This window comes from Astyanax mexicanus, chromosome 5 (assembly GCF_023375975.1).
Source record: "Astyanax mexicanus isolate ESR-SI-001 chromosome 5, AstMex3_surface, whole genome shotgun sequence".
Taxonomy (NCBI): Eukaryota; Metazoa; Chordata; class Actinopteri; order Characiformes; family Acestrorhamphidae; genus Astyanax; species Astyanax mexicanus.
The window spans coordinates 49,137,682-49,151,066 of record NC_064412.1 but is presented as its reverse complement, the minus strand read 5'-3'; the positions used below and the strand labels follow the sequence as shown (position 1 = coordinate 49,151,066).

Here is a 13,385-nt window from a genome sequence, read left to right as displayed (position 1 = left end):
GCACTTACTCACGCACTTACTCACGCACTTACTCAGGCACACACTCACTCACACCCGCACGCACTCACTCACTCACTCTCGCACTCACTCACGCACTTACTCAGGCACACACTCGCGCACGCACTCACTCACACCCGCACGCACTCACTCACGCATGCACTCAATCACTCGCGCACTCACTCACTCGCGCACTCACTCACGCACTTACTCAGGCACACACTCGCGCACTCACTCACACCCGCACTCACTCACTCACTCGCGCACTCACTCACGCACTTACTCAGGCACACACTCGCGCACGCACTCACTCACACCCGCACGCACTCGTTACTTTTACTTGGATGAATTTCAGTTTTTAGGAGCTCGTTTTAAGAAATATCAGTTTTTATATGTAAATCTCTGCTGCAGTGTGTGCAAACCTGGTGCATACAAAACTACAGGAAACGTTTGACCTCTGTAATTGCAAACAAAGGCTACTGTACCAAATATTAACATTTATTTTTACAGGTGTTTAAATACTTATTTGCAGCAGTAACCACTTAGTAACCGCGATTTCTAAGTGGGAGAACTTGCCAAGTCGCAGGATGTTCAAATACTAATTTTCCTCACCAATAATATTTGCCTATTCTGTTGGTAATACTTCTCTACAGAGGCTACACCAGCTGTGTGTGTGCATGCATTTGCACATCTGTGTCAGCAATGGGTGCAACTTAAAGTTGCTAAATGCATTTGTCAGAAGGGGTATCCACCAATATTTGGACATTTGGAGCTTTTTATCTGTAAATGAAGTGAGTACTTGACCTGTGGGAGGCTGTGTACAGTCAAATGTTTGGATGTGAGTGAATGCCAGTGAATTCCTGTGTAGAGAATTTTGTCTGTAGAACACTAACACTGCTGCTCTGTTCTCTGTCCAGGTCTGGCTGGAGCCCACCAAGCTCATCGTCAAACAAGTGCGGCGTGAGTATTCAGACAGATTGGTGTTTTATTTTTAGTGATTTTTTGGAAAGGTTTTTGAGGGGTTTTGAGTGTGTGTGTGTTTGTGTGTGTTTGTGTGTGTTTGTGTGTGTTTGTGTGTGTTTGTGTGTGTTTGTGTGTGTTTGTGTGTGTTTGTGTGTGTTTGTGTGTGTTTTTGTGTATGTGTGTGTGTGTGTGTGTGTTTGTGTGTGTTTGTGTGTTTGTGTGTGTGTGTGTGTGTGTGTGTGTGTGTGTGTGTGTGTGTGTGTGTGTGTGTGTGTGTGTGTGTGTGTGTGTGTGTGTGTGTGTGTGTGTTTCTATCACAGGGCCAGTGAACACATTGTTTCGGTTGTCAGTGAAGTTCTTCCCGCCTGATCCCGGTCAGCTTCAGGAGGAATTCACCAGGTATGTGATAGAATAATATGTGCAGGAATAAAAAAAAAAAAAAAAATCAGTGCAGCTGCATTGAGCTGCTGACCGTATGGAGCCTCTGCAATGCCTCAGTATTAAAATATGCTTTATCTATGCTTTATAGACTGTCATGGTCAACTTTTATTATTAAGAATTTGCTTCACATATAATTATCGTGAGTTATTATAATAAACAAAAAATATTTGTACTTTTAGACTAAGTATTAGACAATATCAATCATGCAGAACCTTTCAGTAATTCCAGAAATATACTGGAAAATGATAATGGAAGTTTATTTGACAGCATTTATCAAAAAATAGTCCATCCTCACACCATGACCAACAGAAATTAAACATTTTATTTTAATTTTGTTAGATAGGGCCAAGTGTTGTTATGGAAAATGTGCATCACAGTTGTTTTTTTTTTTTTTTTTTTTTTTTTGTATTTTGTTTTTTTGTATTGCTTACTGTAAACGCTTTTATTGTTTAATTGTTATTTAAGTTATTCCATGTAATTACAGGTATTTCTTAAAAATTACATTTGTAGATTGTCTGTGGAGAAGTCATTTTTTACAAAGGAAAAAGCGATTATTTCAGTACTTAAATATGGATCAGTTTCGATTGTTTTAATTTCCATTGGTAACTTCAGAAATTAAATTGTGCAAACTTCCTGTCTTTTTTTTTTTTTTTTTTTTTTTTTTTTTTTTTTTAATTAAACTGGAGAAACTGGATCCTTGGCAAATGTCTGTATACGACTCATACCAGTCTACTTGATCATGTGTCTATGTGTGTCTGCAGGTACCTGTTCTCACTGCAGATGAAGAGGGATTTGATGGAAGGCAGACTGTACTGCACCGAGAACACCGCTGCCCTGCTGGCGTCTCACCTGGTCCAGTGTAAGTCCATCGCGCAGGTGCAGAATTATTGCAACGCCTCCATCATCACACACTGCTGACAGCATCTGTTCACACCGCCTGAGCCCGAAGCGCTTCAGTACAGAAAGCCTTTCACCTTCAGATAACCACACTCTAATAGAGCTAGCTGCTGCACTCGCACTAGAGCTGTGCAATTCATCAGAATTTTTTCAATATCACTGTGTGAATTTTCATGATTAATGAAATTAATGCACTGCAATAATGCTGTTCTGAGAATACTGAGAACATCTAAATCTGCTTTTCAATTAATCTTTAAAAAAAAATCTCAAAGTGACATTAACAGGAACCTAGAGCTGTAATATTACCATTTTAACAGCTGTGAAAATGCTGTGAATAACATAAAAAGAGCCGTAAATACAGATGCCACCTATATCAGCTTTTCAGTTGAGCAATAAAAACTCGAACTGTTAAATTAACAGAAAACTAGAACTGTGCGATAAATCTCATTGTAATTTTCATACAATTTTTTGCTATATATTTTTTTTATGATTAACATATTAAAGTCCTTTTAAGGCTTTTTACTGTTATGAACCTTCTAAATCCCACCTATATCTGCTTTCAATTAATCAGTAAAAAATATAATCAACAGAAAATTAGACCTGTACAATTGATCTTATTGTCATCATTATTTCAATATGTTTTACAATAAATATGTGGGTACGTATTAGTTTGAAATATTGGCCGATCTGCCAATGCCTATGATTCTTAAAAAAAAAAAAAAAAAACTAATATTATCATACTTCAGTGCAGAATATTTAGAGAATGCATATAAAATGCAACCATAAACAATTATACAAAAAAAATCCCTTATAATAAAAAATAACCAAATTATTATATGACACAACCCTAATGTCAGTACCTAACCACATTTATCGTTCAGGCAAAAACATACACTATACTGAAAATACCAGTATAGTCCTGACCACTTTAACATGTGCTGCAATAAAAAGAGAAACAGATACAGGACTACAGTCTGTAATTAAAGAACTACAAGTCTCTGTGTTGTTGCTCCATATTAATTTTTTGATCTCTTTTTCTCTCTCTCTCTTTCTTTATCACACAGCGGAGATTGGGGATTATGATGAAGTTGCGGACCGGGAGTTCCTAAAGCTGAATAAACTGCTGCCTCATCAGGAGCATCTGCAGGACAAGATAATGGAGCTTCACCGTAGACACCTGTAAGACTCTCTGCCTTTCTGTAATTATTGCTGTTGCTATTTTGTCCATCCTAATAACAGAAAATGTCTAATAAGCACACAACTGTCTCAGACATTAAGAAAGCTGTTGTAGCTGCTGATTAAAACGAGAACACTTTGACGACAGGTTGAGGAAATCCCTTTTTTTTTTTTTTTTTTTTTTTTTTTTTTCTGAACTAGTTTCTTAGTAATAGGTTTTTCTAGAACTTTCCATTTCTGTTTTATGGGTAAATGAAGCTGTGTTTTTAATCAAAACAGGGATGTTGAATTGCTAAATACTGCACAGAATTACACCAAGTCTAACAAGGAAATATCTCTCCACAGTGTTCTGTGTGTGTGTTTGAGTTCTGGTGGAATTGTGGGATATTTAGTGGCAGTTCAGAGAGCCTGTGATTCCCCTCTGCCTGACCTTTTGGAGATGCGTGAAAGTTGTTTGAAAAGCTGCAGACGGGGATTAGACACAGCGATAATGTCGGGCAGCTGTTCAGAGCGAGCGCTGCAAACGGACCCGCTCCTCTGATCTGAGCTCAGCAGATAAGAGAAATAGAAAAAGGGAAGAGGAAAACAGATGAAGATGAAATAGCATCTTTATTATTTCAGATTAGACCAGACATGGTACTATCCTGCAAGAGTTAGGACTCATTTTTCTACTGATCACATTTCGAGAAAGAAGTGGGCAAAACAAAGAGATATTTAGACAGAAAATCAGATTTATACAATACTATTGGTCTGTAAAAGCACAGGCTACAATACTGATGTAATGTAAATCTAATGTAAATTATGTGGTCAAAAGTATTGGAGCACATTTTCATATTAGTCAAGAGATGCTACAATGCTAATGTATATTATATACACAGGTATCGAGACAAATGCTCAGTTTAAACTAATATTTTTAGTTAATAAAGGCTCAATACAAGGTTTATACACACTACGTGGAGAGAGGTGTTTTTTTTTTTTTTAACCTGTTCTAATTTAATCCATTATTTTTTTATGAATCAAGAAACACTACAGAGCTAATGCACATTATATGAACAAAAGTGTTGGGACCCCATTCGGATTTACACAATATTTTCAGTCAATCAAGGCATGCCCCAAAGCTGTTTTACACTAAGAAAGGACAAAAGACACCTGTTCAATTGAACTTAATTTAGTATTTTTATTATTTTTATTTATTATTATTTATTTTTATTTATATATAGGAGAAAATGGGAAAATTTTTCAATAAAATTATAAAAAACTAAAGGTGCTTTAGGTAAAGATTTCACCTTTATTTCAGCTTCTTAAAATTTGAAGGTGAATTAAAAATGACCATCACTTATTTAATTTACTTTAAAATGAATGAATTCAAGTAAATTGACTGAAAAACCTAAGTTGCTGCAGAAATTCCAGAAAGATACCGACTGACCCCACTGTGGAAAACGGTCAATAGTTTCGCTTTCAAAAACCCTTAGCTATGCAGACTTGGACTGACTAAGTAAATAACGAAATTAGAAACTTTGCAGGAGCTAGCTAACTAGACACATGCAAGCTGATAAAGTTTAAATTGTGAAAGTCGTATTTATAAAGAACTCTATAAATCCTTATAAACCGCATACCTGAACTAGTTTCTAGCCACTGATCTTAGCAACTCCGCTTTTCCGACTGCAGGGGAGGATGGCTACCGTAATTAGCTATATTACTAACTAGCACAGCTAATTAATGCTAGCGAAAATGGGCGAAAGTAATTGCACTTACACTGATTACTTCCATGACCACGGAGGCTCTTGAACACCTCTCATTAACTTCTTTACATGCCAATATTGTTGAAAAACACCAATTTTAAAAATATCAGTCTGATGTTGTGTCGAATTCAGCACCTTCGCCAGGAAAAGCACCCCCTCTCAGGAGCGTGCTGAATTCGACACAACACCGACTTTTTACATCCCATAGTTGTGTTAATCTTCAGGAGTGAAGTGAGCACTACAGTTTATGTGCATAGGTGTCCCACTGTACATCGAGTTACTGCAGCCAAAGACACACCTTTCTGTCATTTTTTGACCATCTTCAGTTGACCTGGTGCAACTTCTTGGCTTGTTTTCCAATATATTGTGTATATATTAGAGGGCCGTGTGTTTGCTGTGAGACGTGTTCTAATCCCGCTGTTAAGGCCCCGTAATTAGCCGTACAGCTGCAGAGCCAGGGGGCGGAGCCTGAGCAGATTTCACAGCTTAAAGGATGAACAGAATTAGAATGTGCTGATAATGTGGCACTGGGCCAACTGTGCTCCATGATTACCCCATGCTCCACGATTACCCCGTGCTCTGAGTGAACGTGTGGATGATTGGACTGCAGTCCAGGGTTCAGGCCTGTCCTACATGCTGTTTGAGTGCAATCTCACAGTTGGGAATGAATCATATTTGCAGTGACTCTGGCTGAAGAGTGCTGAAGATGATGAAGGGGTTAAATATGAATGATGTGTTTGTGGATTAACCCTGTGAGTCCCCCAGTTATTAAAGAGGGTTTTCAATAGGGGTGTAAATCATGGGGCATCTGACCATATAATATTATCACAATTAGTATGTGTTGCCCACTATAATACTGTGATAACTCATTATATCGCAAGACAATTCTGTACGATACTCCATCTGTGTTACTGAAGAGGATAAAACACTCCTGAATAAATAAATACCAGGCATTATGGATTTATTGGTGCCAGTTTCACAGAATTTAACAACCAATATTCTTCACTGCAGGTTTATTAACCCTATTTATTTGATTAGCTCCACCACATGAAGTACTGAAGCAGTAACTTTAATAAGTCAACTGGAAGGGGGGTCTCATGTAATTAAGAGCGCCTATTTTTTAATACAAAGTATTGCTATTTGACGCACTGTGACAGTAATGTACTGAAAACTAAAACAATATAATATAGAGCAATATCAATGTTTAGTCCCACCCCTAGTTTCCAGTAGGGCTGCACAATATATCGTTTATCCATAATTGCTGGATGTGCTGGATGTCAAATAAGACATCATTCATTATATTAAATCATACACATCATGCCATAACTTACTAGATAGAAATAAAAAAAATAAAATATCTAACATCTACCAGACTTTTCAACTTCTTGATCAAAAGAGTACACTAGAGCAAGCTGTGATGCTGCCTAGTGATGCTACACTGATTGGTGACAGTTGGAAAAGAGGTGGAGTCTGACTTTTATAACATGTACCAGAGGACGCTAGAAGTGTGCCATATTGTATTTGTCTTCAGTAATATTACAAAATATTTCTTACAAGAAAAAAAATACTTGTGAAAATGATATCGATATTAATAATTAATAGCAGACTTTTGTATTTATTTTGCTGTAGTTTTCTTTATTTACTTTTGTAATTGTTTGTTTGGAGGTATATGCATTGCACTAAATATGCTGCACTTTTGTTTTGTGGTAGATTTTATTATTTTATTAAATAACTTATATTAATATTATTATTTTATATAAAATCTGAGTTTAGGTAAGTGTGAAATGAACACATTTATAGATTTTGTTTGTTTCAACTCAATGTATGAAAGTGATAATTATACTTAATAAAACTTAGTATTTACTTTGTTGCAGTCATATATATTCTTAAACATATGTTTGATGGTTTGTCAAGAATATCATCAAGAATATTCCTGTTGTAATTTTTTTTATTTATTTATTTCTAATTTGTTTCCCATTTTCTTCCCAATTTACACAGCCAAGAAGTCCTAATGATTAGGTTGATTCATAGACTGTGTATAGCTGGACAGAGCATCATCTGTCAAAAGTGAAGCCACCACAGGTCGGGCGCCCCCTGCTGTTCGGTTGCAGAAAGCTGTGTAACCCCATCCTACCCCATAGGTTTCAATGGAGAAACAGGCAACTTTCAATCACGTTTTTTTCCCAATATACTGTAACTCTACCTCCATTATTAAAATGCAACAGCTAGTGTAACCTCTGCTTATATTGTTACATTTTTATATCCCCACAGAATTCATTTTTTAAAACCATTTTTCAGCTCTGTTCAAACAAGGTGGGGTTATTGTAAAAGAGCTGGTTATGGGCGGGACCAATAAAAGACCATCAGCTCCGCTCCGCTCTGCTCTGCAGCCTGTAACCGCAAGGCAGCCCTCAGAGGCGGGTTTATTTAAATGAGTAAGCTGCTCTCCACAGTCTTTCTCCCTCCTCTGGTCTCTACTGCACATACTCTGGTGTCAGGATCGCCAACATGGAGGAAGATTTTGGCTTCATTTTCATTGAATGAATGGGAACGGCGACACGGCGTCCATCTTTTTTTACTGTCTCTGGGTTGATTAATCAGCCTTTCCAGATTAGGAAGAAAATTAGATAAAATTAGAAATAAGTAATAAAAAAGGAAATTAAATCTTCTTCCATCATGCTCATCCTTCAGGAGTGTCCTGTCTTTGTGTTCTGCAGGGGTCAGACTCCAGCTGAGTCAGATTTCCAGGTTTTGGAGATCGCTCGGAAACTGGAGATGTACGGCATTCGCTTCCACCCGGCGGCCGATCGAGAGGGAACCAAGATCAACCTGTCCGTCGCACACATGGGTCTGCTGGTCTTCCAGGTGAGCATTAACTGGATTTTAGTCTGTTGCTTTCAGTTTTAATTTGAGTTTGGCCTGTAAAACCTGCTCTAGTCTCTCAGAATCCAGAGCGCTTTGATATTCACACTAAATCTCTTCCTCAGGGCAACACCAAGATCAACACCTTCAACTGGTCCAAGATTCGCAAACTAAGCTTCAAAAGGAAGCGGTTCCTAATTAAACTTCACCCAGACGTTCATGTGGGTATCTCTCTCTCTCTCTCTCTCTCTCTCTCTCTCTCTGCCAAACACGCGGCTAATGAAATTACCCTGCAGAGTTTTGTTGGATAGATCAATTTTCTAATCCCCTCTTGTAAGGAGTGATGTTTGTTTTTCTGCAGAGATCACTTACACGAGGAGATCAAATCAGTACCATGTGTTTCTCTCAGCAGATCTCCTGATACTCATGATTTAGTTTTTCTCTGATTGTTCCTTACTCTCTCTCTCTTTCTCTTTCTCTGGGCTTCAGGGTCCTCACCGGGACACGCTGGAGTTCCTGATGGCCAGTCGAGACCAGTGTAAGATATTCTGGAAGAGCTGCGTGGAACACCACTCCTTCTTCCGTCTGCTGGATCAACCACAGCCTAAATCCAAAGCCATCCTCTTCACCAGAGGATCATCCTTCAGATACAGGTACTGCAGGTGTATGTGGGTGACCAACGTACACATCATATGTTTTCTAGTTTCTTCTGAAATCAGTGGAATTAAAGAGATTATTCTGCTTTTTGTCCAAAGAAGACTTTTTACTAAATTTATTAGATAATTGCTGTAAATATTTGATCGAATTTAGCTGCAAGTGTGTTGGTATGGTCAGTATGTTGGATATTGATCACCCCACCTCATCCCCAACTTATCCCTTTCAGAATAATGGATGGAGCTAAATCATTCCAGAGAACACATTCCCACTGCTGTATACTGCTCTATGGCCCAAACATGGCATTAGAATTATTTTTTTTAATCAGACTTTAACTAGACCACACACAAACCTTTTTTATTTTTAAAGCTATTCAGAGGTGAACTTGTTTGTGTGCTTTGGATCATTGTCCTGCTGCAGAACCCAAGTACACCTGAGCTTGAGATGCACATATCTGTTTACTGGGTTTGAAAGCGCAGCAGAAAATTTTCCATGTTCAGTGTTAAAGCAGCTACATATTGGTCTGAAACACAGAACTCTCTAGCCCTGTTTACATTCTTGCTTTAACGCCTGACTGCTTTGGCCAATCAAAATAGACAATTAGCTTGCATGATTTGTTGTCATAAATTAATTAACACCCTTTTTTCTAGACCACTTTTCTGCTCAAGCTCAATTGATTTAACTCACCTACTAATTGATAATTGGTTTAGTAACTCTGTTACTAAAGCAGGGAAATCAAACAACAGTGAAAGCAATGCTGGACTCTTGGCCCCCCATTGCCTCACCCTGTATTAAGGAAATGGTGTTTATGTATGAAATAGACTATGTATGGGCCAGTAAGGAATATTGAGTATTATTAAGTTTATTATATTAGTTAGTTTGTGTTCACTTGCATTGTGACAGAATTTTTTTTTTAGGTTTTATGTGGTGTTGTTGGTTTGTGTGTTTTGTGACAGTGGGCGCACCCAGAAGCAGTTGGTGGATTATGTGAGGGACAGTGGGCTAAGAAGAACATCCTACCAAAGGTGAGGCAATGTTATAATTATTTTTCTTTCTTTCTTTTTTTTGTCTGAATTTTACCTATTCCAAAACTAAACAAAATGTTATGTCTCTTCTCTATTATGTGTAATACTTTTTTTTTTTTTTTTTTATCAGGAGGAACAGTAAGATCCGTATGTCCACTCGCTCTTTGGCCACGGATATACCTAAACAGGTCAGTAGAGAAAACAAAATTCACCCAAAAAAGTTATAAAACAATATAAATCAATGTATGTACAATATTCATTATTAAATCATTAATAGAAACTGATATTACAAATGTTCAAAACTTTTCTCCCATCCTTTTTCTCTTTCCTTTACAATTTTTTTCCTCTCTCTCTCAGAATCTGTCCTTCAACAACAGTCTCAGGACCGCTTCACCCTCCTCCGCCACTGTGTCCTTCCACTCCCTGCACTCCCCCAGTTCTCCAGTGCGGATGATGGAGACCCTTAGCCAGACTCAACTCCAACAGAGCCAGCCTCAGCTCCATCAGAACCAGCTTCAGCACCAGCAGAACCAGCAGCAGCAGCTCAGACCCCCCAGCCCAGTGAAGGAGGAGCCTCTCAAGACCAACCCCCCGCCTAACTACGCCTTCCCAGGTGCCCCTCATAAAGTGGCAGCAGTAGACTGCGACCCCCCGTTTGTGTGTGTAGAGAGTAGTAGTTCCTCCCGTCCGTGGCCCTCCCAAAATGGCAATGAGGATGGTGACCGTGTGGGCGAGGGTGGGCGGGTCAGACTGGGCAGTCATGGCGTGGGAGGGGGTGGGGGCGGGGCTTCCAGAAAGGGTTTCCTCACTCCTGAGGAATTTGAGGCGGAGTTGATGCGGGCCAGACCGATCCCCATGTTTCCGCTGGCCGGTGCGCAGCTGCAGGTCAGCGAGGAGTTCATCGACGATGATCCGACCGAAATGTCGTTTTATGCGGGCGGAGCCGAGGCATACTCGTATAGTTTTGATGAGAAAGCAGAGCAATACGAATACGACGATAATATCGTGCCACCCACAACTTACGCTTTAGCTTTGGGAGACTTGAACGGTAACGCCCCCTCGTTCTCCGAGAGTGCTTTCGGACGCTCAGAAACCAGCTCGCTGGTCAACAACCAGTCCGAAAGCAGCTCTCTGGATAATCTGCCGCTGGGCTCAGCTGGCGACTCGCTGTCTCTAGGCTTCGGTGGCCCAGACTCGTCTTCCTCCTTGCGTCTGCCAGGTTCAGAAAACATGTCTGAGGCCAGCTCCATGGTCAACTTCCCGGCGTACTCTGTGCGCTCGGACGCCAGTTCCGCCATGCAGTTCAACGAGCTGGTGGAGCAGCTGGAGCAGCTCAGCTACCCGCCCACTGCCACAGAGGGCTCGGGTAACGGCAGCTCCGATTCAGACTCAGACTGGGGTTCAGACGGGGGTCTGCCTCCAGAGCAGAACCTCTTCTTTAGCAACCCGCTCCTGGGCGGTACGGGGGTGGAGAACTTTCTGCTAGAGTGTCACAACCTTCAGGGATTGGGCCTCGGGGACCCCCAGAGCTCCACTCAGCTTAAGATGGGGGGTAGTGGCCCCCCCGTTCTGTAACTAATTAATTAATTCTGTATTTACATTGTTCAAAAAGCGTAGTTAGTCTATAACTATGGGATAAAAGTGTCTTTAAAGACCTGTTTATCCAAGTTCAAAGCTTCGGAGTGAAGCAAATATAACTGTCCCATAGTGTTTAATGTAATTACAGCCAGCGTGCCAGTATGCTACAACAGTAGTTTCCAGATTTTTCACTGGAGTATTTTAGTGTTTAACCTGTTCAAACACTCCCACTTCTACTCAGTATTTGTTCAACTGTTGGTAACACTTTCTGTGAAAGTCATGTCTATGAGACTCTATAAACATGTTCATAACACATTATAAAGCATTGCTAAGAATGGCAATAAATATTTTGAAAATGCACACATTCATAATTATTGTAGTGCATGCATTTTAAGTATCATCATAAATGTGTAGACAAATGTGTTGCACATTGCGGCCTTGTTTATTATCTATTATGAAGTGTAATTCATTATAATGCATCATAAGCTATATTTATATCTGTTATATGTCTGGATTAAAAAATCATATATATGTATACATATGTATTTTAAATTATCATGAAAAAAAGATGATTTAGGTCTTTCACTTTACCCTTTGAGTGTACAAAACCATGCAATAGTACATTTTAAATGGTCTAACTGCTATTATAATAATATTATTATATAATAACAATAATAATAATAATAATAATAATAATAATCATCATCATCATATCAGTATAATTAACATAATTATAGAGTGTGTGTTTGTATCTGTAGGAAGCATTTGATTAGTCATAGTGCACTACCAAGCATTCAAAGCATACATATGTATGTATGTATGTATGTATGTATTATGAATGCCTTATGAATGTCTAATGTGTTCATAGAGTAGCATGATACGCTATGAGCTTTTGTTTCATTATGTTTTCAATTCATAATACATGATAAACATGACTATAATGTGCATTTTTATAGATATGTATAACTATGCTTGTAATGCATTATGAATGGATTATAATATATTATAGTGAATGTGTTTATTATAATACATTATTTACTGTCAATACATAAAGACGTAGCATTCATAGAAAGTGTTACCGAACTGTTTTTAGGAAAAACACTAAAATATTTAGGGCGGAGGTCCAACCATGTCAGCCCTGTAGTTGGAATCTTCTGAAATCCAGAGAAATCTTTTGGCACTCAGCCAGGTGGCGCTATTATTGTTATTTTTTTTATATTTTTTCGTTTCCTCGAAGCTGAACACGACACAGCACTTCCCTTTCCATCATGTAATCATTAATAGCGTAGTGATCTCTTCCTGTTAGCACTTGGTTCTGCTGCTTTCCTCTCGCTGATGGTGCTCTTATACACTCGTCCTGCTCCCTCTCTGGTGTGTCCTGAAATTTCTCAACGTCTGCTCTGTTGTACTAGCTGTCTTGTCCCAACACGCTGTGTGATTTACGGCTGACGTGTGGGGTATTTTGCACCTTCTGGGTTTAATCTGATCTATGAAAATCTAATTGCTGTGCCTTATTTTTTTTTAATTTATTTTATTATATACATATATATTCATTACTTAATAAATAGGCTGGACCTCAGGATGAGCTCCAGATTAAATTCCAAAAGGACCACCCAGACTGTTATCAAAAGCCAGGTTCTGTCCTGGTATGGGGGTGTGTCAGTAAACTTCTGTGATGCAGCATTAATGTAGAAAATATATCTTTAAGATATTAGAGCTATATACTATAGAGCTATATATATATATATAAATATATATATATATATACCGTATACTGCAATCAACACCCAGTTTCTAGGGACAGCCAAGTATTTTTTAACACACCAATTCTAAACCACATGCTGCACACATTACAAAGACATTGACAAAGACTAGGGGTGTGCCATATTGTATCGTACGCAATAATATCGGCGACATTTTTTCGTATCATGAACGATATTATACCTTAAAATATCGTGCCAAATCACTCACCCCTAATTATCACATCATGGTACTACTTTTTTCTGTTTTTAGCATAGAATAGTTATGCAATAACAGTCATTTATTTGTT

General features: G+C 38.7%; 1 protein-coding gene across 5 annotated transcripts in view; it reads left to right on the top strand.

Moving 5' to 3' along the window:
- The window catches only part of farp2 (FERM, RhoGEF and pleckstrin domain protein 2), a 92,297-nt gene that overhangs the window by 41,795 nt on the left and 37,117 nt on the right, over nucleotides 1–13,385 (top strand). For all 5 annotated transcript variants that reach the window (XM_022675446.2, XM_022675443.2, XM_022675444.2 and 2 more), the window contains exons 4-13: nucleotides 915–957; nucleotides 1,281–1,359; nucleotides 2,163–2,260; nucleotides 3,363–3,477; nucleotides 7,934–8,081; nucleotides 8,204–8,299; nucleotides 8,568–8,731; nucleotides 9,689–9,757; nucleotides 9,888–9,945; nucleotides 10,115–10,370. In XM_022675446.2, coding sequence (XP_022531167.2) covers nucleotides 915–957; nucleotides 1,281–1,359; nucleotides 2,163–2,260; nucleotides 3,363–3,477; nucleotides 7,934–8,081; nucleotides 8,204–8,299; nucleotides 8,568–8,731; nucleotides 9,689–9,757; nucleotides 9,888–9,945; nucleotides 10,115–10,370 — 1,126 coding nt within the window. The remainder of the gene's footprint in view (nucleotides 1–914; nucleotides 958–1,280; nucleotides 1,360–2,162; nucleotides 2,261–3,362; nucleotides 3,478–7,933; nucleotides 8,082–8,203; nucleotides 8,300–8,567; nucleotides 8,732–9,688; nucleotides 9,758–9,887; nucleotides 9,946–10,114; nucleotides 10,371–13,385) is intronic.